We start from the raw sequence: 24,779 nt of genomic DNA, 5'->3' as shown, positions 1-24,779 counted from the left end.
GCCAGGAGGGACAGATGCATATACACTGGCTCCTGAAGTCTTTTTAAGGGTGGATTCGACAAATAAGGATTCATGTGGAAGTTGAGGTTTGTCGAACCCAGGAATGGGAATTACCTTATATAGAGAATCCAGTTTACGTGGGGCCCCTGGGACAGTCAAAGGAGTCTCTAAATTCTTATAGAAAGTTTCCCTCAAGATGTCATGAAGGGGAAGTTTCAAAAATTCCTTTGGAGGCTGATCAAAATCAAGGGCATCCAAAAAAGCTTTAGACTTTTTGGATTCAGCCTCCAAAGGAATGGACAAGGACTCACACATCTCTTTCAAAAAACTAGAGAAAGAGGAAGTGGCCTGTTTGGAGGATGGGTCAGGGACAGCCGAATCCTCCTCCTCTGAGGAACATTCGCCTTCCGAAAGAAAGGGTTCCTCTGAGTCTCCCCACAGATCAGGGTCCCTGACATGGGAAGAATGGTCCCGAGACTCAGGTGTCGACGTTTGCATGTGTCGGGTTTTGCGCACCGACTTACCCGACCTCATCGATACCGAGTCAGGAGAAGTTATCGGTCGCACCGGTGCCGAAGTCTGCACCGATTGATGGTGACCTCTCGGCTCCGGTGCAAGGACTGGCATCGATACCGATGAGGTTAGGTGAAGCGGTACCGAGACAGTGGAAGCGGGTAACACGGGTTCCACAATCGGTATCGATACGGGTTGATCCACAACCGGTACCGGTGGCTCGGTGCGGACTGGCACCGGAAGGTTCGGTGTCATGATAGCAGGAAGGAGTCGTTCTAATTGCTCCTTAAGCTGCACCTGAAGGATGGCCGTAATGCGGTCATCGAGGGATGGCACCGGTACCGCTTTTTTCTTCTGCGGTACCTGCGGTGCCGCTCGACGCCCCGGAGATGAGGAGCCCGATGTCGAGGGACTCACCTCTATAGGGGCGGAGCGCTTCCGCTGGCGTCTTACAGGCGGCAGGATTGGACTCACTGCACTCGAGGCCGGAAGACGTTCCAGCGGGGAAGGCTTCTTAGCCGGCTTACCTGACTGTTGAGATGCCGGTGTGGAATCACGCGGCGTCGAAGACGAGGGTGCCGACTGAATCGGTGCCGAAGCCGGAGTCGAAGGAACGGGGTCGGACATCTCGGCACCGAACAACAATCGCTGTTGAATTTGGCGATTTTTTAATGTCCGTTTTTTTAAAGTAGCACAGCGGGTGCAAGAAGAGGCCTGATGCTCAGGACCCAAACACTGTAAACACCAGTTGTGTGGGTCCGTGAGAGATATAGGCCTAGCACACCGCTGGCACTTTTTAAAACCCGGTTGAGGGGGCATGAAAGTAAAAACGGCTTCCGCCAAATCGAAGGCCGAGGCTTCGATGGTGGCAGAAGGCCCCGCCGGGGAAAACCGAAAACTGAAGAATAAAAATGAAAGTTTTTTTTTTTTTTAAACAAAATAGAAAGAAAGAAAAAAAGGCAATTTAAGCCAAAACGTTTACGCGAGCGGGAAGGCAAGTTAGGAGAAAATTTCAACAGCCGTTGAAAACGCGTCTTCTTAGCTCCGCGGAAACTAAGAAACTGAGGGACCGCGCGCCTCTGTCGGGCGGGAAGGCACTCGCGCGTGCGCGGTGCGGCCGAGCTAGAACTTTCTAAAAGTTCTTAGAGTGCAATCACTCTAAAATTGTCCGTACCGGGGCTCCGTCGGTGCCGTCACCCATCAGTCAAGAATATGCTGCCTGCTTGTCCTGGGATAAAACTCCAAACACAAAAAACAGGTTTGCTGAGTGAAGAGGACATGTCACATAGGACGTGTCTGGAGGATGTCACTATCAGGCATGCATGCATATTTCCTTGTTTGTTAATGGAGAAAGCACATTAGTGTGAGGTAACTCCATCAGTTTATATATAGGCTTTGCACTTACTGAATGGAAATGTGTTAAACTTTGCAACATTTTACTAAAAGGACCCCTAAAAACAAAATTAATGTAGAATTCAGCTGTTGAAGTTTTGGAAATGTATTCCTTTATAAATATAATAATAGGGATAAGTGGAATTGTCCAATAAGAAAAGGTGCAAATAATAAAGATGTCTTTCAACTCATCTGTACAATCAAGTAATCCTTTATTCTTCCAAAAATACTCGACCCGACATGTACATGTTTCGGCCCTACGGCCTGCGTCAGGAGTCTATAGGCAATATATAAAATCATATGAACATGTATTTTTGGAAGAATAAAGGATTACTTGATTGTACAGATGAGTTGAAAGACATCTTTATTATTTGCACCTTTTCTTATTGGACAATTCCACTTATCCCTATTATTCTATCTGTTGTGGATTTGTTTCCCCTGTGTGTTGCGTTCCTTTATAAATATTACATCTCTTTCTGATGCTGAAAAAAAGAATGGCCTAGTGGTTAGAGCAGCACCCTGAGGTTGTGGGTTTAATTCCCACTACAGCTCCTTGTGACTCTACCCCAGGTACAAAATAAGTACCTAAAATACATAAACTGCTTTAATTGTAAGCACAGAAAAAGTGTTATAGCAAGTTCCATCCCTTTTACCTTATGTAAAGCATGAAGTTGGGTACTTCAGGCATTTTTCAACAAACCAGATTGCCAGTCTTACACGTGAACAGAAAGACTGGGACAAGATGTATAGATTTAAATTTTATTTAATTCGCTCAAAAGAAAACAAAAGTTAGCATGTATGGAATTTAAAATGAAATAATGGTAAAAACAGAAAGAATGGGGGAAAAGAAGGAGATAAATCTAAAGCACGAGCTTCAACAATCTTTTCTGTTTTGATTGACACTTGGATGCCTAAAAACATTAAACAATGAACTTTTTAAATCATGGTGAATACATGAAGAGATTTCAGCACCAGCAACTGATTTGTTAGCTTGTGTGTGGTACCATTTTTCACAGCTCAGATCACAGTGTTGAGGAAAGCAAGACCTTCCAGGAATTATAAAGGATCCCCCTAAGACATTCCAGCGTACAAAAAAAAATCCAAACATGGCTCTTCTATCATTTGCTTTGAACAATAAGCAAAAATAGCTCTTAGTCATTGAAAACTGGGGAAGGAAATGTTCACAGAATAAACCCTACACAAACCCCTCCAAATCTGGGTCTCTAAATTCACTGTTGAGAGAAATTCCAGCAGAGTTTAAGCATAGCTTACATCACAAAGCAAAACCCAAAAATTGCAATGGAAGTAGAGATGGGGCAGTTTTGGCTAGTAAAAAAGGAAAATATAAGCAGGCCGAGCCATTTGCAGGATGCATCCCTGAACATGAATCAGTATGAATGCTTGTGATCAAAAAACTGAATACCTTGATTTTTGCAATAGCAAATTTCAGATTATAGGAGCACAGTCCAAAACCCAGCCTCTTTCTAACAACAAATATGAAAAGAAAGGGAAGATCACAAGCATTCTCCCTGGGACCTTCTGCTTGTGGATCCCTTGCTGTTCTCACACCATGAGGAGAATCTGGAAGTTGGTACGATGGAGTGGATTTCCTTGATGGTAAAACTGATACATCTTTGATGACTACTTCTGCGCTACTTTCTGGCCCCGAATACCTTCCGATTTCAATTTCCTAGACTTAAAGAGTGAGATATCATCTATGTTTAAACTCAGTGTTATCTTCTTCACACCATGTTTGAAGGGGTAGATTATAAAGCAATAAGTAGGGGAGAACACATCTATAAACTGGGATTTGTAAAATAATATTTAAAACAGTATGAAAACATTTATTTTTTTAAAAAACAAAAATCATGTTATAGACCAAGGCACAAAACGTTTAGTGCATAAGCCATTTTTCTTCCATGATTTGGGACCTCAGTCATCTATTGGACTTTGGACACTGTGTACCCATGACATGCTGCTCAGGCTAATTTTTTTATATTTCGAGTGATGAACAAAAATTGCACATGATTGCTGACTGGGTTAACTGTTTGCATAAACAAAAGTTACAAGAAAGATGAAAATGCCACCTTAAGTAAACTACTGTATTTGTAAAAGTGCTTTCACTTTGCACCATGCAGAAAAATTAGCAAGTCTTGGAAAAGGCTAGATACTGGAATCAGGTGGCACTTCCACTCCATTGAAGTCCAGACCTTGACAGTCATTTCAATTATTTAAAAAGCCTTCCTCCGAGCTCTTTCTGAAGCAGCAAGTACTGTTTATTTGCTTTGGTGACCAGCACATACCAGAATACTCTATTTAAAGCTCTTGTCCTGTGAGCTGTACTACAGGGTTTCCAGAAACTATAGTAAAAAAAAAAAAAAAATAATAATAATCATGCACATACATTGATGAATATTTTCCCCAATCCCTAAGTAGCATAGATCAAAAAGCAAATATGGCACTGTTACAGCTCTGCAAAATCCAAGATGCATCAGGTACCTGACTGTTCATAATACTGCAAAGTATTACTTTCAGGAATTTTATAGGTTTCAAACTTTTATTGAAAAAAAGTAAACTCAGTGTCCAAATTGAGATTTAATGATTTGGGAATGCCTGCCTGTCTCCCCATTCACCAAGTTTGGCTAATGCAAATATCACCACCACCCTTCTTAGCGTTTTTTTGCAGCAATCTTTAGTTCTACTTTTCTCTGTTGAAGGATCAGCATCAAATAGCAAAGCCCCAGATTATAAAAGCTGAGCTTGTTTGAGAAAAGCCCACACCTTCATGTGTTAACTGCAGGGATAACTAAATGGTTGCTCCATTCAAAGAAAAACTTGTATTTTTCCCATGTACAGTTTTAAAATTCTATTCTATACTATAAAAAATGATCTAACTACACGAACCAGTCCCTTAAAAACAAACTAATAAATTACTAATGTGAAAGCCAAATGCCATTAATTAGGGACTTCTTTTTGCATTATGATGGTTAAGGGGTTTGGTTTGAATTTACCAAATACTAAATTTGAACAGAAAAGGAAAGACACAACAATCTCAGACATATCCTGAACTGCAGAAATTCCGGTAAGTGTAACACAGAAATCCTAATGAGCAGACAAAAAATGGATTTACCTGGCTTCATTAATATGGTTACTGGTTCAAGTGAACACCTTTGCCTTATTGTATACATACAAATGACCCATCTGGTTAACACTACATTTAGAATAAAAAATTTTTAACCTAAAAGATTTCCCAATAGCCCTAGCCAATCATTTTTCCAGGCATGTATTCAAAATAAAAAGGCAACATAATATTTTTGTGACATGCACTATTCATAATTAACATACCCAACTGCGTAGTGGTTGAAACACATTAAAAATGCCCACATGCATAAACTTGAAAAAAAAATCCAGAAAACTTAAATCTACAACATACTAATGATCTATATTTCAGCACTGACTCATATTAAATAGAAATCTTAGATTTGGTAAAGCATTGTAACAATGTAGGAAGGCATCTATATCAAACTCTGGGCCATATTTGCTTTTATGTTTTTGTTTCTACAAATTACTTTGAAGGCTAATGAGAGAGACTTCCTGTTAAAATTCTATAAACCTGATGTGCCATACCACTTTCTGGAGCACCTTCTTGCAAATATTGCCTTTTGAACATTCACATCTCGTTATTCCATGTTTGCATCTGACCTTTCCAGCAGTACAGTTTTGGTAAGTTTGTTATCACTTAAGTTATTCATGGAATAACGAATATAGGAAGACAAACCTGAGATACAGTAGAACTTGCTAAACCTCTAATTAAAGGAAACCTCTCTAAAAAGCCTTCACAAACCTCTCTCCTAAAACAATGTGCAATTTTTATCTTGGCGTGAAATATTTCAATGGGCTGTGATCTGACAGGTAAAGGAGTTTCTGCATCCAAGATGTTTCTCCATCAGTTTCAAAGGACAGAACAGAGCAGCAAACCAAAGGACACAGCATATCGCCAAAGTGGTGTCGTCTGCATCATTTCCCTTCTTGCGGGCACAGATCTTCTCCATTGGCTTCAAACAGCTTTTAGAAAATGTAGTCAGTTTTAAGTCCTGTCAAAAATCATTGACTCTTGTATTAGTCTTCTACGTAGTATTCGACTTGCTCAGTTCCTGCCTGATTGCTGGTAAAAACAACAACACAAAAGAAACCCATGTTGGATTCTGTTTTGACATTTCAAAAGAAATTTTAAAAAGATCTGCAGGTACACTCTCGCATCATGAGCTTTATTTCATGGTATGAAGTAATATCAATGTTCACATCTCCAGCTATATGCATTACATTAAACACTTAAAAATTTCAGTCTCATCATAATGGATTTGTGCTGATATTTACTTACTGCAGGGACATATTTATTTAAACAACATAAGGAAAGATTAGGTTCTTACCTGGTCAATCTTCTTTCTTCTAAACCCACACTCTATTCCTAAACCTTCAGGTAGTCAATCCCTTCTTGCAAGAACTCTTGTAGGAAGCTTCATTTGCATACTTTTGCTCCTCATCTCTTACCTCTGAACTGCCCTCCAAATACCTCAGGACACAAAAGAGGGAAGGGTACGGGGATACTCCCCAAGAAACATGTCTGATCTGCTCATTTTAGTCACCACAACAAATAAAATATTTGGAAAACAGAATAAACAATCGAACAATTAGAACTCAGCCTGTACTAATGGTGTGGGGGCAAGGCGAGAGAAAACTATCTACCCCACCAGCGCAAACCCTTCTTGTAGAAAACGCTCGCAAACACACCTATTCACACTTTCTACACAAATTATGGAACAAAATCCCCCCAACTATTAGATTATTGGCAAGTTTATTAAACTTCAGGAAAGCAGTAAAAACCCACCTTTTTCCCTAACTCTCTCGCTTGTAAAGACACCTCCAAACTCTAAACCAACTGTCTAAATCTACTTCTGCAAGAGTTGTATACACGTTGTTGAAAGTGCCCTATCACTTGAACCGTAGCTGCAATTAAGTCACAATACATATTTTCGTTAAGACTATGCATGGACATGTCTCTCTACTTCATGTATCCACATCAAGAGTGCTTCAACAATTGTCTTATTACTATACTTAGTGACCAAAACAAATGTTCAATCTTTTCATGTGTGTATCAAAAGTATTCAATCTTCCATGCAGTATACACTTCACCCTCCCGATTCACACATTTAAGACTCGCGATTTCAATTATTTGCGAGCTAAGAGGACCTGCAAAGGAACTGGAAGTAGTGGGACTGTTGGGAAACAGCGATCACAATATGATCAAGTTCAAAGTTGAAGTAGGAATACCGAAGGGAAAGAGAACCACAGCGACAACTTTTAACTTCAAGAAAGGAAACTACAAAGCGACGAGGGTAATGGTAAGGAAGAAACTTAGGAACAGCTCAAAGAAATGGCAGACTGTAGAGCAAGCCTGGTCTTTATTCAAGGACATGGTGAGCGAGGCGCAAAATCTGTATATCCCTAGATTCAGAAAAGGGTGAAAAAGAACCGAACAAAAGACCCGGCGTGGATTACTAAAGAAGTGAAGAAAGCGATAGGAGATAAGAAGAATTCATTCAGGAAATAGAAAAAGGACAAAACCGAGAACTGGAAAGAGAACAGGAAGCATCATAAAGAATGTCACCTCATGGTTAGAAAAGCAAAAAGAGAATATGAAGAGAGGCTAGCCAAGGAAGCACAAAATTTCGAACCGCTCTTCAGATATGTTAAAGGGAAGCAGCCGGCTAGGGAGGAGGTGGGACCGCTGGATGATGGAGATAGGAAAGGAGTGGTGAAGGAGGAGAAAGAAGTCGCGGAAAGACTAAACATGCTCTTTTCGTCAGTATTTACAAAAGAGGACACATCCAACGTACCAGAACCTGAACAAATCTTCAAAGGAGACCAAGCAGAAAAATTAACATCCATGGAGGTAAGCCTTGAAGACGTACACAAGCAGATAGAAAAATTAAAAACTGACAAATTCCTGGGCCCAGACAGAATCCACCCTAGGGTACTGAAAGAACTAAAGGAGGAAATAGCGGAACTACTACAGCAAGTTTGTAATCTATCCCTGAAAACAGGCGTGATCCTGGAGGATTGGAAGATAGCCAATGTTACACCCATCTTTAAAAAGGGATCAAGAGATGACCCGGGGAACTACAGACCGGTAAGTCTGACCTCGGTTCCGGGGAAAATGGCGGAAGCACTGATAAGACAGCATCGATGAGAATCTAGAAAGGAATAAACTTATGATAACAAGCCAACATGGCTTCTGCAAGGGAAGATCGTGCCTAACGAACTTATTGCACTTTTTCGAAGAAATTAACAAACGGATGGACAAAGGGGACCCCATAGACATCGTATACTTAGATTTCCAAAAAGCCTTTGACAAGGTACCCCATGAACGCCTACTTCGGAAACTGAAGAACCATGGGGTGGAAGGAGACGTACACAGATGGATCAAGAATTGGTTGGTAGGTAGGAAGCAGAGGGTAGGAGTGAAGGGTCACTACTTGGACTGGAGGAGGGTCACGAGTGGTGTTCCGCAGAGGTCAGTGCTCAGACCACTGCTGTTCAATGTATTTATAAATGATCTAGAAACAGGGACAAAGTGCGAAGTAATAAAATTCGCAGACGACACCAAACTATTTAGTGGGGCTAGGACTAAAGAAGACTGCGAATATTTACAAAGGGACCTGAACAAACTAAGGGAGTGGGTGACGAGATGGCAGATGAAATTCAAAGTAGAGAAATTTAAAGTCTTGCATGTAGGAAACAGAAACCCGAAGTACAGCTATACGATGGGAGGGCTGTTATTGGGTGAGAGTACCCAAGAAAGGGACTTGGGGGTAATAGTAGACAAGACAATGAAGACGTCAGCACAGTGCGCAGCGGCCGCTAAGAAGGCGAATAGAATGCTAGGTATTATCAAGAAAGGTATTACAACCAGAACGAAAGAAATTATCCTGCCGTTGTATCGGGCGATGGTGTGCCCGTATCTGGAGTACTGCGTCCAATATTGGTCGCCGTACCTTAAGAAGGATATGGCGATACTCGAGAGGGTTCAGAAGAGAGCGACATATCTGATAAAAATTATGGAAAACCTTTCATACGCTGAAAGATTGGAGAAACTGGGGCTCTTTTCCCTGGAAAAGCGGAGACTTAGAGGGGACATGATAGAGACTTACAAGATCATGAAGGGCATAGAGAAAGTGGAGAGGGACAGATTCTTCAAAACTTTCAAGAACTACAAGAACGAGAGGGCATTTGGAAAAATTAAGAGGGGATAGATTCAGAATCAATGCTAGGAAGTTCTTCTTCACCCAAAGGGTGGTGGACACCTGGAATGCGCTTCCAGAGGGTGTGATAGGACAGAGTACAGTGTTGGGGTTCAAGAAAGGATTAGATAATTTCCTGAAGGAAAAGGGGATAGAAGGGTATAGATAGAGGATTACTATACAGGTCCTGGACCTGATGAGCCGCCGTGTGAGCGGACTGCTGAGCATGATGGACCTCTGGTCTGACCCAGCAGATGCACTGCTTATGTTCTTATGGTAAACAATGTATCTTATTTAAATTTTAGGCACACGTTAAAAAGAGATTATGTACCTACCCTGGTAAGCTCTACACAGTAGGGTTATTTCCCTATAGCTGCGTGCTGCTGCAGAAGGAATCCACTCTGGACTTTACACTCTGCTATACTTCACTGGGCTTCCTACCTTTAGCTAATACCCAGCACACGTGAAGTAGAGGCACCTGTAGCAACAGGCTTAAAGAACATAAGAATTGCCGCTGCTGGGTCAGACCAGTGGTCCATCGTGCCCAGCAGTCCGCTCACACGGTGGCCCTCTGGTCAAAGACCAGCACCCTAACTGAGACTAGCCCAATCTGAGTACGTTCCAGTTCAGCAGGAACTTGTCTAACTTTGTCTTGAATTCCTGGAGGGTGTTTTCCCCTATGATAGACTCCGGAAGAGCATTCCAGTTTTCTACCACTCTCTGGGTGAAGAAGAACTTCCTTACGTTCGCATGAAATCTATCCCCTTTCAATTTTAGAGAGTGCCCTCTCGTTTTCCCTACCTTGGAGAGGGTGAATAACCTATCCTTATCTACTAAGTCTATTCCCTTCAGTACCTTGAATGTTTCAATCATGTGCTCTCTCAATCTCCTCTGTTTGAGGGAGAAAAGGCCCAGTTTATCTAATCTTTCACTGTACGGCAACTCCTCCAGCCCCTTAACCATCTTAGACGCTCTTCTCTGGACCCTTTCGAGTAGCATTGTGTCCTTCTTCATGTACGGTGACCAGTGCTGGACACAGTACTCCAGGTGAGGGCGCACCATGGCCCGGTACAGCAGCATGATAACCTTCTCTGATCTGTTCATGATACCCTTCTTTATCATTCCTAGCATTCTGTTTGCCCTTTTCGCCGCCACCGCACATTGCGTGGACGGCTTCATTGACTTGATCAGAACTCCCAAGTCTCTTTCGTGGGAGGTCTCTCCAAGTACCGCTCCGGACATCCTGTATTCGTGCATGAGATTTTTGTTACCTACATGCATCACTTTACACTTATCCACACTGAACCTCATCTGCCATGTTGATGCCCATTCCTCGAGCCTGATTATGTCACGTTGCAAATCTTTGCAATTCCCCTGTGTCTTCACTACTCTGAATAACTTCATATCATCTGCAAATTTAATCACCTCACTTGTCATACCAATGTCCAGGTCGTTTATAAAGATTTTGAAGGACACAGATCCAAGCACCGAGCCCTGCGGCACCCCACTGGTGACGCTCTTCCAGTCCGAGTATTGTCCATTTACCCCCACTCTCTGTTGTCTATGCGCCAGCCACGTGAGTATTTCACCCTCGATTCCATGGCTCGCAATTTTCCAAAGTAGTCATTCATGCGGAACCTTGTCAAACACCTTCTGAAAATCCAGATATACAATGTCGACCGGGTCGCCCTTGTCTATCTGTCTGTTTACTTCCTCAAAGAAGTGCAGCAAGTTTGTCAAACACATCTGCCTTTGCTAAAACCGTGCTGACTGGTCCTCATCAGCCCTTGTCCATCAAGGTGATCAATGATGTGGTCCTTTATTAGCGACTCTACCATCTTTCCCGGTACCGAGGTCAGACTCACCGGTCTGTAGTTTACCAGATCTTCCTTCGAACCTTTCTTGAACATCGGCGTAACATTTGCCACCTTCCAGTCTTCCGGAATCTTTCCCTATTTGATGAACAGATTGGCCATTAGTTGAAGCAGTTCAGCTATGGTCCCTTTCAGTTCCTTGATGACCCTTGGATGGATGCCATCCGGTCCCGGGGATTTATCGCTCATAAGCCTATCAATTTGCCTTCACACCTCCTCTAGAATGACCGTCAATCCTGTCAGCTATCTGTCTTCATTTCCAGCATATAGTCTGATGGGTTCCAGTATGCTGTGTAAATCTTCTTCAGTAAATACAGACGCAAAAAATGTACCTAAACAGTACCATTAACTGCCAACACAGGCTAAGGAGTTCAGAAACTGCTCCCCAATAAATTGAAACATATATACAAATCCTTCCCAGCCCTTAAGGGTTGATATGCATCCAAGAATCAGCTTGGAGAAGCCTAAACAGATTGAAAACTGTAAGCAGGCGCAGGAAGGACAGGGTGGGAGTCTAGAATGTCTTACCTATCTACTGGAAAAGAGCTTACCAGGATAAGTACATAATCCCTTTTTCTAGTGCAATAGGTGAGACATTCTAGACAGTAGGGACTTACAAAAGCAGTCCCCTATAAAGCTAGGGCAGGCTTGCTGTGCCGACCCTCAAGACAGAGGACCCAAAGACGGAGTGTCTTGCCTTGCCACCACGTTCACTCTGTAGAGCTTGGCAAATGTGTGCTCTGCAAATCTCCTCAGGAGAGACAGATCTAGCTTCGGTCCACGAAGAAGCCATACTCTTGGCAGAATGCACCTCGACAGAAACAAGAGATCGTTTCCCACAAAGAATGTAGGTGACGAAATGGCCCTACAGATCCTTTTGGAAATCGTGGCCATGGAAGTGGGAGCACCTCACTTAACTGAATGTGTCAGCACAAACAAATAGTTAGAGATGACTAAACACTTGAATGACCTCTAGATAATGTAGAAGAACTCTGCGCACATCCAGGAACCAGTAGGCTTAAAGGCAGGTAAACACACTTCGTGATTAACACAGAAAGCCAAAACCACCTTTGGTAGAAAGGAAGACAATGTCTGAAGAGATTATGAAATATGAAGGAACGGTTCTCTGTAAGACAGAGCCTGTAGTTCTAACACACGTTGCACCAAAGGAAATGCACCAAGAAAAATGGACATGTGGGTCAAGGGCAAGAGGAAAGCATCTCAAAGGGGCTCAAAAGGAGCCTCGGATAGACTAGACAGCATCAGGCAAAGGTACCTGAAAGGGAAAGATTGCTGAACCGGCAGTCTTACATGAAAAGACCCCTGTAGAAATCTAGCAACAGCAGGAAGAGATACCAATAAGAACAGACGCTCCCAGGATCTAAAACAAGAGAGAAAAAGCCCAGTCACCTGCACCCGAAGAGAATCCACAGAGAAGCCTTTATCCATACCAGCCTGAAAGCAGGTGAGAATCAACGAGTGCGGAGCTGAATAAGGGTCCTGGGTGCACCATAAACTCTCATACCATGATCATATCAGCAGTATAGTCAAATCCACTTTTTACAGATTACATCAAATTCTTTCAGTCTCAAAATTTTTAGGAGAGCCTAAATTACGTCAAATTCCTTCAGTATCAAAATTTTTAGATCCTAAATCACTTAAACATACTAATACATTCCCTGGTAATATCCAAGATCAATTAGTGTAACACACTATTTAAGGGAATTACACAAAAGGAAATACGATGCTTACTGATTATCCAAAATGCATTCATCAAACTCATTATGAAAACAAAGAAATTTGATCTTGTCTCGCCTCTTTTAAAGAAATCTCACTGGCTTTGGCCTCACCCTGAAATGTACATCCTTGATTGTGTCTAAGAAAAGTATAGAACTGAAATACATTGTTTGGGCATTTGCAGAGGTTAAGAGAATGAAGGTTATTAGTTATCAAGCAGTGTAGAAAAAGAGAGAATTAGGATGTGCCTTTAGAAATAGAGGCCTATAGAAACTTTCAAATACAGAGAAAGGACACAGAGTCTTTGGATGCAGAGTACTGAATATCACATCTAAAGTTTTCCCATCTAAGTGCTGCCTATGTTTTGGTTCTGTCCTGTATTATCTTTTTGTGCCTGTTTAATCTGACTTTCTTTACTCATCATGTTTCTTGATATAGGCCATTCTTTTAATTGGGTCCTGGTATGGATAGACCCAAGGTCCTTAGTTAGATTTTTGTCCCATCAGATAGCTGTTTCCTGGGCATGTGGCCTAGATTTCCAAAACGATGGGTATTTGGTTGGATTTATTTTGCCCAATAACTGTCATGCTAGATAGACCTCACAGAACTGTCCTTTGGTAATGTGCATCTACCACCTTCTAATTATTCCTTAGCCCTGCATTTCCTCTCTCATGCTCACTGTGAGGTCCTTATCTCTTTGTGCCTGAGACACTGAAGGAGACCTTTCTTTTCTATCCTTGCTTATTCCTACTTTGTATACTGATAGGAATACTTATTTTTCAGTCTGCTCTAAGTGTTCTGAAGTTTTATTCTTGCAAGGCTCCCATATGTTTTGGAATTATCCCTCTATTGTGATACACTTTTTCTTCCTTGTTCTGCCTCTACTATCTGCTCTGCAGCTTTTGAGTTACAGGCATTCTTTCTCTGCTTTCTGAGACTTGTATAAGTATCTCTCACCCTGTAATTTGTGATTGTACTATAATGATGATCATTTTTCCCACTGCATGTATGTAAGAAATGTGTCATGTTTCTAATCATAAGGATATTTCAGAGAGAAGAGATACTGGGGTAATTGGCTTACAAACAAGCGAGGTCAAAGACAAAGAGAGAAACTGTATTAGTGGGAAATGTGATTTATAGCAAGACACTAATACAATGTTAGAAAAATTGCAAGTAAACCTGAATGCATGTGTATGTAGAAGAGGGAAATAAGGCTATGTTACTAGAGGCAAGATTTATAAGGAAATGAAACTTTATGTATATAAATTAATACAATGAAATTTATTGGGTTGCTATCAAAGTTGGTTATATTTAAAAAAAAGATCTTTTGTTAGAATGCCATATTCTCCTACCAGTTCATCAAAAGAAAGTAGTCTACTGTTATCCTATATTTGGCCTAAAAGTGCACAAGAAAGCTTTCGACATGGAAGGTAGTGGTGTCTTCTCGGTGTCCGTGTTGGTGCTGAACACCTTTTCTTGTTGGAGCTTTCAACCTTAATAGTATGTTTCTGCAGGGTAGAACACCGTGCGCAGGATTCAACGCGGTGCTCAGGGCCAAGGCACTGTAAGAACCAACTATGTGGATCAGTGATGGAAATCTGTTGGTACCTGCAATACTTTTTAAAACCGGTTAGCGGCCAGGACATCGAAGGAAATCCACCTCAGCCAAATTGAATTCAATGGTTGAGGAAAATGAATAGGCCTCAGCAGGCAAAGCCTGCGAGGTGAGAACAATGAGGAAAAAAAGGAGAAATTAGGTTCTTACCTGCTAATTTATTTTCTTTTAGCTTCTTCAGACCAGTAGAGGTCCCCACCCTGTCTGTTGTTGTGTTGTTGGGGCTATTGTGCGTGCAGTTTTGTTTTTTGCTGCAGGTTCTAGTATTTTTCTAGGGCTGGGAAGAATTAAAGAACAGTGGCTGTGGCTCGGCTGGCTTAGCTGGCGAGCTGTGGGGACATTTTCCTTCTGGTATCTCTCCTCTGCATTTTCCAACAGCATTTTGGGTACGTTAGTTGTTCCTTCTGTTTGGAGTATTGTTTCTTTCTGTTTTCAGTTCTTGGTTCTGCTTGGCTATTCGGCAGACTGATGAGAATAGAGAAGGGGATATCTTATGTACTATCTCACAGTTTTGTTTTTAGTCTCCACTTGCTGGTCATGATTGGATATATATCCATTCGTAAAGATTAACCTCTACTGGTCTGGAGAGTGCTAAAGAATGCCTTTTTTTTTTTTACAGAACTAAAGAAGAAAATAAAAGTGGTAAAAAAGACACATGAGCGGGAGGGCAAAGGCAAAAATCTGAACAACGTTCAAAAGACACAACTTCTTAGCTCCGCAGAAAACTAAGAGCTGAGGAGTTGCAAGCGGCGTCAGGCAGGAAGGCACTTGTGCATGCGCCAGCAGTTCACAAACTTTCTCAAGTTCTTAAAGTGGCGATACACTTTTAAAGCTGTCTGTACTGGGGCTGTGGATGACATATGTGTGAATATGCTGCCTGTTTGTCCTGGGATAAAAATGGTTACCAAAAAATTCTTAAAGCAGCAGCTACAAAGATTAAGAGTTTACATCGTTGGCGTACCCCGGTGATTAGAGCATTAGGCTGAAAACCAAAGAGGCCTAGCTCAAACCTTGCTGATGCTCCTTTATAATCTTGGGTAAGTCACTCAACTCTCTAGGTATAAACAGATTTCACACACATTTACATCTGCTATTGATGCTTTTTTTTTTTTTTTTTTTTTTGGGGGGGGGGCAATATTTACTCTAAGGTAAAATTCAAAAGTGTTCATATAAATATAAACCCTATCCTAAGAAATGTCTTAAGCTAGGTATAAAGTTGTACAAGCATTTAGATCTACCAATATACAAAGCAATGTTTAAAAATCCATTTCTACACCAGTGGAAATGGATTTAAAACTTATTCTCCTGTCTGCAAATATTAACATCCCAGCATAAGAGATGAAGCCAAACAAAACTAGCAAAGCTATCAAGATTGCAGACATACCTTTTGATGCTTTGAGGCAAAGTGTTTTAATGTGTTTTGCAAATTCTCATACTTATACTCCCCTGATAGGAATACTGTATAAACAAGAGTATCATTGTCCCTACATTAAAAGTTTTTGGAATGCAATTTGGCCACAAATTAATAAATTGATGGAAAATCATGTAGCAATATCATATGATACAGTGTTATTTGGAATGATGATGAGAAAAAAAGTCAAATTTCACCAGAAAATAACAAGCTTTTACTAGTCATAACAGGGGTTGCCATTCAGCATATAACCAATAACTGGAAGAATCATAGTAACCTTAATTATACATTTTGGTGGAATACAATTTGTCATATATTCAAAATGGAAAGAGTAATAGCAATACAAAGAGGGACATATCCTAAATTTATAAAAATATGGGGGCCATTGACAAAGTATTGTACTGAATGAATAATAGGATTTATCTTCTTCTTTTCTTCTTTTTCTTGTCTTCTTTATGGCACACATGGAGGGGGGTAGTGAAAATAATTTTACATAACATGTTATAATATGGTATACAATATGTATAAGGTGATTGGAAGTACTTGAAGGGTGGGGGGTGGGAGAGGGGATAAAAAAAATTTGTTCAGAATATTATGTAATAGATATAAAAGTGATATTGTGTATTCATTAGTTGTAACTCAATATTTTGTACACTTCATGTAAAATATGAAAATGAATAAAGAATTATAAAAAAAAAAAAAGAGTGGAAAAATTTATAAAGTAGAAAGTCTTCTCAAAATGCAGAGAGACATTAATATCTATGGCCTTCCCTAATCAGCCTCTCACCAATGCACGTTCATAAATCAATCTTTTCATATCATACTTACCATCAATGAGTTCTTCTTTTAATTTTGTTAATTCTTTTCTCATTTCATCTAAAATATCCTAAAGTGTCAGAAAACATGCAGCAAATTAGATGATTCATGACTTCAGAAAAGCATTCTCTTGTTTTCAATTGAGCTGCTCTCAAATTTAACCCTTTCCTCTTCAGGCTAGTGATGTCACTCGCATTACCCTCTGCAGCCCTGATCTGCGACTGAGCTCGCAACGCTCAGAGCACAACACTTCTCTGGTGAAATTACTGCTATAATTAGGAAGGCCCTTTTTTCTACATCACTTTGGTGCCATGAACGTAGCCTATCATTACTGTATTCTTGTTACACGGATTTTCAGCCTTTCTATAGTAACCTAATGGTCAAACAGCAAATCCAGAATTCAAATTCCACTCCTTCCAACTTTTGCCTCAGCTATGACACAGATGGTAAGTCCTCTGTAGCAGGGAAATGGCAATTCACCTTGAACTCAGATAGAAAACAAATTCTAAAATTCAAATTACAGCTCAAGGAAGCTGAAATTGTAAGTTGGTACCTGAAGAATTTGAAGCAAAGTCTATGATTTTCTAGGCTATTAATCTAAGCCAGTGCATCGCAAACTGTGTGCCGCGGCACACCAAGGAGGAAGAGAAGCACCAGCCAGCTGACTTGCACCTCACCGCCAGAGATTCACGTGCCAGCGCTGCATGTCTACCGGCAGCATCTTCCTGCTGCCGTTGCGTATTTCCCAGGACTCCTGCCTTCCGCGTCTTCTCCGCACCCTCGGAACAGCAGCGGCAGCTCAGTGTGCTTTTAACTTGGCCACACAGCTGCTGCTAGGATTAATTTAGATGTGGTTTCCTCAGGCAGCCTCGGGGCCTTTGCTAGGCCGGCCCATTTCAATGATACAACTTCCTCTTTCGTCAGAGGCAGGCCGTCCTACCAAAGGCCCTGAGGAAACCACGTCTAAATTAATCCTAGCGGCAGCTCTGTGGCCAAGTTAAAAGCACACTGAGCTGCTGCTAGACAGGAAAAGAACTGCTGGATGGGGGAGGATGAAGGGAGAAGGGGTACTGCTGGACATGGGGAGAGGAAGAGGTGCTGTTGGACCTGGCAGAAGGGGAGGGAAAGGAAAGATGTTACACACTGGAGGGGAGGGTGAGATGGTGGATGGGGAGAGAGCATATTAGCTGTGAGTGGGGTTGGGGGAGGGAAGGAAGGAAGGAAAATTGTTACAGGAGGAGTGAGAGTGATAAGAGAGGGAGACATGGTGCATGGGGAGAGAACATGGGTTGGGGAGCGGGAAGGAAATATGTCACTTGAGGGAAGAGGCAAGGGGAGAGAGAGAAAGGGTTGGACTCATGGAGAGGGCAAGATGGATGGGGAGGACAGAAAGGAGGGAAGGAGAAATGTCACACTCGGGGGGGGAGAAGGGGGAAAGGGCAGAGAGTGAAAAGTTGGACTCATGGAGGAGAGAGAGATGTTGATTAGGGGAGGGAAGGAGGACTGGAGGAGAAGAAGCATGCAGGAGGAAGAGAGAAAAATGTTGGACTTGTGGAAAGGTGGGAGAAATGTTGGACTGGGGGGGGGGATCCAGAAAAGAGGAAGGGAAGGGAGATGGACTGCAGGGAGCAGAAAGAAATGTTACACTGGGGGGGGGGTGAGATGACTAAAGGAAGGGAGAGATAAAAGACCAGGGAATGGAAGGAAAGCAATGTTACTTACCGTAACAGTTGTTATCCAGGGACAGCAGGCAGCTATTCTCACTAGTGGGTGATGTCATCCGACAGAGCCCCGATGCGGACGTCTCACAAGCATACTTGCTTGAAGAAACTTCAGAAGTTTCGAGATGCCCGCACCGCGCATGCGCGAGTGTCTTCCCGCCCGATGCACCGGGCGTGTCTCCTCAGTTCAGATAGCTAGCAGAGAAGCCAACCTAGGGGAGGTGGGTGGGATGTGAGAATAGCTGCCTGCTGTCCCTGGATAACAACTGTTACGGTAAGTAACATTGCTTTATCCCAGGACAAGCAGGCAGGTATTCTCATTAGTGGGTGACCTCCAAGCTAACCTCAATGGGATGGTGGGAGAGTTGGCAACTTAGGAGAATAAATTTTGTAATACTGTTTGGCCAAACTGTCCATCCCGTCTGGAGAAAGAATCCAGACAATAATGAGAGGTGAAGGTATGAACCGAGGACCAAGTGGCAGCCTTACAAATCTCCTCAATCGGTGTCGATCTGAGGAAAGCTACAGAGGCCGCCATTGCTCTGACCTTATGGGCTGTGACTTTACAGGGAAGGGGTAATCCAGCCTGGGCATAGCAGAAAGAGATGCAAGCCGCCATCCAGTTGGAGACGGTACGTTTCGAGACAGGGCATTCCAACTTGTTCAGATCAAAGGAGACGAAAAGTTGAGGAGCAGTTCTGTGTGGTTTGGTGCGATCCAGGTAGAAAGCCAAAGCACGTTTACAGTCCAGAGTGTGAAGAGCTGATTCTCCAGGATGAGAATGAGGCTTTGGAAAAAACACAGGAAGAACTATGGATTGGTTGAGATGAAATTCAGAGACCACTTTAGGCAGGAATTTCGGATGAGTGCGGAGGACCACCTTGTCATGATGGAATACTGTGAAAGGCGGATCCGCCACTAAGGCCTGAAGCTCATTGACTCGGCGAGCAGAAGTGAGGGCAACAAGAAAAACCACGTTCCAAGTGAGAAACTTCAGCGGAGCCTTATTGAGAGGCTCAAAAGGAGGCTTCATAAGGTGTGAAAGGACAACATTAAGGTCCCAAACCACTGGAGGAGGTTTGAGAGGAGGATTGACATGGAAAAGTCCTTTCATAAATCTGGAAACCACAGAATGAGCAGAGAGAGGTTTCCCTTGCAGAGGCTGCTGGAAAGCTGCAATAGCACTCAGATGGACTCGTATCGATGTAGATTTGAGGCCAGAATGAGATAGGTGCAGAAGATAGTCCAATACAGAAGATAAGGAGGCTCGTTGAGGCTTCTTATGATTAGAAACACACCAGGTAGAAATTCTAGTCCATTTTTGGGAGTAGCATTGTCTAGTAGCAGGCTTCCGGGAAGCCTCCAACACATCCCTCACCGCTTTGGAAAACTGGAGAGGAGTTACGTTGAGAGGAACCAAGCTGTCAGGTGGAGAGACGGCAGGTTGGGATGGAGCAGAGATCCTTGATGCTGAGTAAGCAGAGAAGGAAACACTGGAAGAAGGAATGGCTCCCTGCTGCTGAGCTGAAGTAGAAGGGAGTACCAAGGTTGTCTGGGCCACCGAAGAGCTATCAGAATCATGATGGCATGGTCTGACTTTAGCTTGACCAGAGTCTTTTGAATGAGAGGAAACGGAGGAAACGCATATAGAAAGAGATTCCTCCAGTCTAGAAGAAAGGCATCTGTCTCGAGGCGATGAGGAGTGTAGATCCTGGAGCAGAATTGAGGCAGTTTGAAGTTGTGGGGAGCCGCAAAGAGGTCTATCTGAGGTGTCCCCCACTGAGAGAAGATCTGATGAAGGGGCTTGGAATGAAGGGTCCATTTGAGAGGCTGGAGGAGACGACTTAAGTCGTCCGCCAAGGCATTGTCCGCCCCCTGAATGTAGACAGCTTTGAGGAAGGTGTTGTGATGAATCGCCCAATCCTAGACTCTGAGAGCTTCCTGGCAGAGGGAGGCCGATCCCGTGCCTCCCTGCTTGTTGACATAATACATGGCGACCTGGTTGTCCGTGCAAATGAGGACCACCAGGTCATGAAGCAGATGTTGAAAAGCTTGAAGAGCATTGAAAATCGCTCTGAGTTCCAGGAGATTGATATGGCACAGCCGGTCCGCACTGGTCCAGAAGCCTTGAGTGCGAAGACCATCCAGATGAGCTCCCCATGCATAGGTCGAAGAATCGGTCGTGAGAACCTTCTGGTGGGGAGGAGTGTGAAACAGCAAACCTCTGGATAGATTTGAAGAGATCATCCACCAACGTAGAGACTGCTGAAGAGCAGGAGTGACCAGGATGTGACGAGTCAAAGGATCTGACACCTGTGTCCATTGAGAAGCCAGGGTCCACTGAGGAATTCTGAGGTGAAGTCTGGCAAAAGGAGTCACATGAACCGTGGAGGCCATGTGGTCCAGGAGAACCATCATGTGTCTCGCTGAGATGGACTGGCGAGAAGACACTGACTGGCAGAGATGAAGCAGAGCATCCAGGCGCTGAGGAGGAAGGAATGCTCTGAGTTGGATAGTATCCAGAACCGCCCCGATGAAGGGAAGAGACTGGGTTGGTTGCAGATGAGATTTTGGGAAGTTGATCTCGAACCCCAGACTCTGCAGGAACCAGATAGTCCTTTGGGTCGCCAAGATGACCCCTGGAGCCGAGGCAGCTTTGATGAGCCAGTCGTCGAGGTATGGAAACACCTGAAGACCATGGTTCCGGAGTGCAGCGGCCACCACCACCAGACACTTGGTGAAAACTATGGGAGACGAGGACAGGCCGAAAAGAAGCACTCGATACTGCAGATGCAGATGTCCCACCCGAAATCTGAGGAATTTGCGAGAGGCCGGATGAATGGGAATGTGAGTGTAGGCCTCTTTTAGATCCAGAGAGCATAACCAGTCGTTCTGCTCGAGAAGGGGGTAGAGAGAAGCAAGGGTCAGCATGCGAAATCTCTCCTTGACCAGGAACTTGTTGAGCACCCTGAGGTCCAGAATAGGACGCAGGTCGCCCGTCTTCTTCGGAACAAGGAAGTACCGGGATTAGAACCCCCGGTTGTGTTGGTCCACAGGGACCGGCTCGATGGCCCGAAGCCGGAGCAAAGCCTGAGCTTCCTGAAGAAGAAGGGCGGTCTGGGTCAAGTTGGAAGGATACTCTCTTGGAGGATGGTCCGGGGGGACCCAATGGAACTGAAGAGAATATCCTTCCCTGATGATGGTAAGGACCCAAAGGTCGGTGGTTATAGCCATCCATCGATGGTAAAAATAATTGAGGCGAGCCCCAATTGGAAAGACAGGGGATAGCAGAACGGTGTTGGTTATGCTCCTGACAAGATAGTCAAAAAGGCTGAGGAGCCTTGGGAACAGCAGAAGGCTGAGGTTTTTGTTGAGACTTCTGCGGGGGCTGTCTCTTCGCTGGTTGCCTTGCAGCAGGAGCCTGCCTGGGAGTGTAACGTCACTGATATATCAATGGCGGTCAAGAAGGTCGAGACTGAGCAGGCTTAAGCTTGGGATGAAGGATGGACTGGAATGACTTCTCATGGTCCGACAGCTTCTTCATCACGGTTTCAATAGACTCATCAAACAAATCCGCACCTGCACACGGGACGTTGGCAAGCCTGTCCTGGAGGTTCGGATCCATATCAATTGTCCGAAGCCATGCCAAGCGGCGTATGGCCACGGAACAGGCGGCAGCCCGTGCCAAGAGCTCAAATGCATCATAAGAAGATTGCATCAATTGAAGACGCAGCTGGGACAGCGAGACGACGACCTCCTCGTATTCAAAACGAGCTTGAGATTCGATGTAAGGCATAAACTTCCGAAGCACTGGAAGGAAGAACTCCAAATAGGTGGCAAAATGGAAGGTGTAATTGAGAACTCGGGAAGCCATCATCGAGTTCTGGTAGATGCGCCTTCCAAACTTATCCATGGTCCTCCCCTCTCAGCCCGGTGGCACCGAGGCATACACCTGGGACGGATGAGATCGCTTGAGGGAGGAGTCGACCAACAGTGACTGATGGGAGAGCTGGGAGCCCTCAAACCCCTTATGATGCACCGTGCGGTACCTGGCATCCAGTTTGCCAGGAACGGCAGGAATGGAGTACGGTGTTTCAAAACAGCGCATGAAGGTTTGGTCGAGGAACTTGTGCAGAGGCAGGCGAAGAGACTCAGCAGGAGGATGAGGCAGATGCATGGTATCCAGGTACTCCTTGGAGTAGCGGGAACCCGAGTCCAAGGTGATGTCAAGATCATCCGCCATCTGCCGCAGAAAAGATGAAAAAGACAGCTGGTCTGCCAACACAAGAGATGGCTTGGCAGGGAAGGGGCTCCGGTGCGGGCATCTCGAAACTTCTGAAGTTTCTTCAAGCAAGTATGCTTGTGAGACGTCCGCATCGGGGCTCTGTCGGATGACATCACCCACTAGTGAGAATACCTGCCTGCTTGTTCTGGGATAAAGGAGGGGACTCTGGTAGCACTACAGCAATAATAGTAGTAGAGAGAGATGCCAGATTATGGGAAGGAGAGTAGAGAGATGCCAGACTGGAAGGGGGGAAAGGAAGGACAGAGATGTTGGGCTACTGGGGGAGGGGAAGGAGAGAGAGATAAGAAGGGAAGGGAAGACATGGAAAAGTAGATTCTGAGAAGTAAGCAGAAAAATTGAATGTTAAGTTAATGCCAGAGATGGATGCAGGGCAGATAGTGAAAAGATGGAGAGAAAAACAGTCAATGGATAAGGCGGCCCTAGAAACATAATTGAAAGCACAGAAAAATAAAGTCACCAAGCAAAGGTATGGAAAATGATTTTATTTTCAATATAGTGATTGAAATGTATCAGTTTTGAGAATTTATATCTGCTGTGTATAATTATAATTAGTAAAGGAGGCGGGATCTGGGGAAGAGCTTGGGTGGGTTTAGGGTGGAGCTTGGGAGGTCTGTGGTTGGGGGTACTCAGTTTATATTTGTTAGACTTCCCTGCTGGCACTTCAGGGCCTGTCTGGAGGACCGCTGCGCATGCATGGATGTCAATGTGATGTCACGTATGCGCATGATGTCATCATGGTGATGTACACGCACTACCTTTAGTGTGCCCCGGCTCGAGAAAGTTTGAGACACACTGATCTTAGCAGTAGGCAATCAAGATTATTTCTTCTATTTATAGAAGTTATCTTTTTTCAGACATGAAAAATAAGTTACTATTAGTGTAAAAGTTCTACTATCTGGCCTGGTAAATAAGAGCTGGCACTGAAATGTCGAACCTCTTTAGCATAAATTAACTCATGCATTTGAAATGTGAACCATCTGCATGATGCAAAAGACCATCAAACTTGGTGTAAATTTCTCTTGGGCTTTTCTTGTCTAAACTTTTTTGTTCTGTCCTGACACATTCACTTTTCTTTAGCTCCTACTTTGTGTTTTGACTTTATCTTGTAAACCAGGGGTGTCAAAGTCCCTCCTCGAGAGCCGCAATCCAGTCAGGTTTTCAGGATTTCCTCAATGAATATGCATGAGATCTATTTGCATGCACTGCTTTCATTGTATGCTAATAGATCTCATGCATATTCATTGGGGAAATCCTGAAAACCCAACTGGAATATGGCTCTCGAGGACCGGAGTTCCCTACCCCTGCTCTAGACAAAAGAAATGATCACAAGTGGGTACCAAAATAGGGGGAGGGGGAAGTCTCCTTGAACTTTAGTGTAAAGCTCTCAGTACGTGTGGTCCTTCCCACACACACAATCTCCTCAATTAGTTCAATAGCTCAACAATTACTGCAACCTTTGGTGAGATAAAGATTGTGTCTATAATTAATTCTGCAAGTTATACAAATCATCACAGGTGAGAAACATTGCCCCCTCCCGTTCCCCCTGACAAAATAATTGAGTCAGGCACACAAATGGGTGACTCCCAAGCTTGGGGCTACTTAGTCATATTTGTCCATTGTCCAGGAGCAGCTAGTTAAGATGCTGACCTTCCTGTTACAAAGACAGGTTTGGTTAGCACTGGGGTAGGCAATTCCGGTCAGGTCAGGTTTTCAGGATATCCACAATATCAATAAGAATATATTCAGTGGGGGGATGGGGATATATGATATGTTTTAATTAGTTTATTTCTAATGGATGGGTTGGGGAGGGGGGTTCGTTTATATGATTTTGACAATAATGATTGAGAATGTCAAGTGATTTGTAAGAATTATTGATTGAATATTGTACACTTGTTGAAAGATATGAAAATGAATAAAGATTTTTTTTTTAAGGATATCCACAATAAATATGCATGAGATAGATTTGCATCTCAAGGAGGAGGTGCATGCAAATCCATCTGATACATATTCATTGTGGAGATCCTGAAAACCTGATCTGCATACTATTCCCAGAAGTAGTGGGAAGTGAATACAGGACCAAGTCATAGCTCTGC

At 43.4% G+C, this 24,779-nt stretch overlaps 1 protein-coding gene across 4 annotated transcripts in view; it reads right to left on the bottom strand.

The window, feature by feature from the left end:
* Positions 1-2,650: 2,650 nt before the first annotated feature.
* The window catches only part of ENAH (ENAH actin regulator), a 274,229-nt gene continuing 252,100 nt past the window's right edge, over positions 2,651-24,779 (bottom strand). For all 4 annotated transcript variants that reach the window (XM_033936563.1, XM_033936559.1, XM_033936560.1 and 1 more), the window contains 2 exons: positions 16,672-16,729; positions 2,651-6,070 (listed from right to left, as the gene is read on the bottom strand). In XM_033936563.1, coding sequence (XP_033792454.1) covers positions 6,033-6,070; positions 16,672-16,729 — 96 coding nt within the window. In that variant the 3' untranslated portion in view covers positions 2,651-6,032. The remainder of the gene's footprint in view (positions 6,071-16,671; positions 16,730-24,779) is intronic.

The sequence above is a fragment of the Geotrypetes seraphini genome, chromosome 3 (genome assembly GCF_902459505.1).
Source record: "Geotrypetes seraphini chromosome 3, aGeoSer1.1, whole genome shotgun sequence".
In the NCBI taxonomy this organism is placed as follows: Eukaryota; Metazoa; Chordata; class Amphibia; order Gymnophiona; family Dermophiidae; genus Geotrypetes; species Geotrypetes seraphini.
This window is presented reverse-complemented; position numbering and strand designations above follow the sequence as displayed.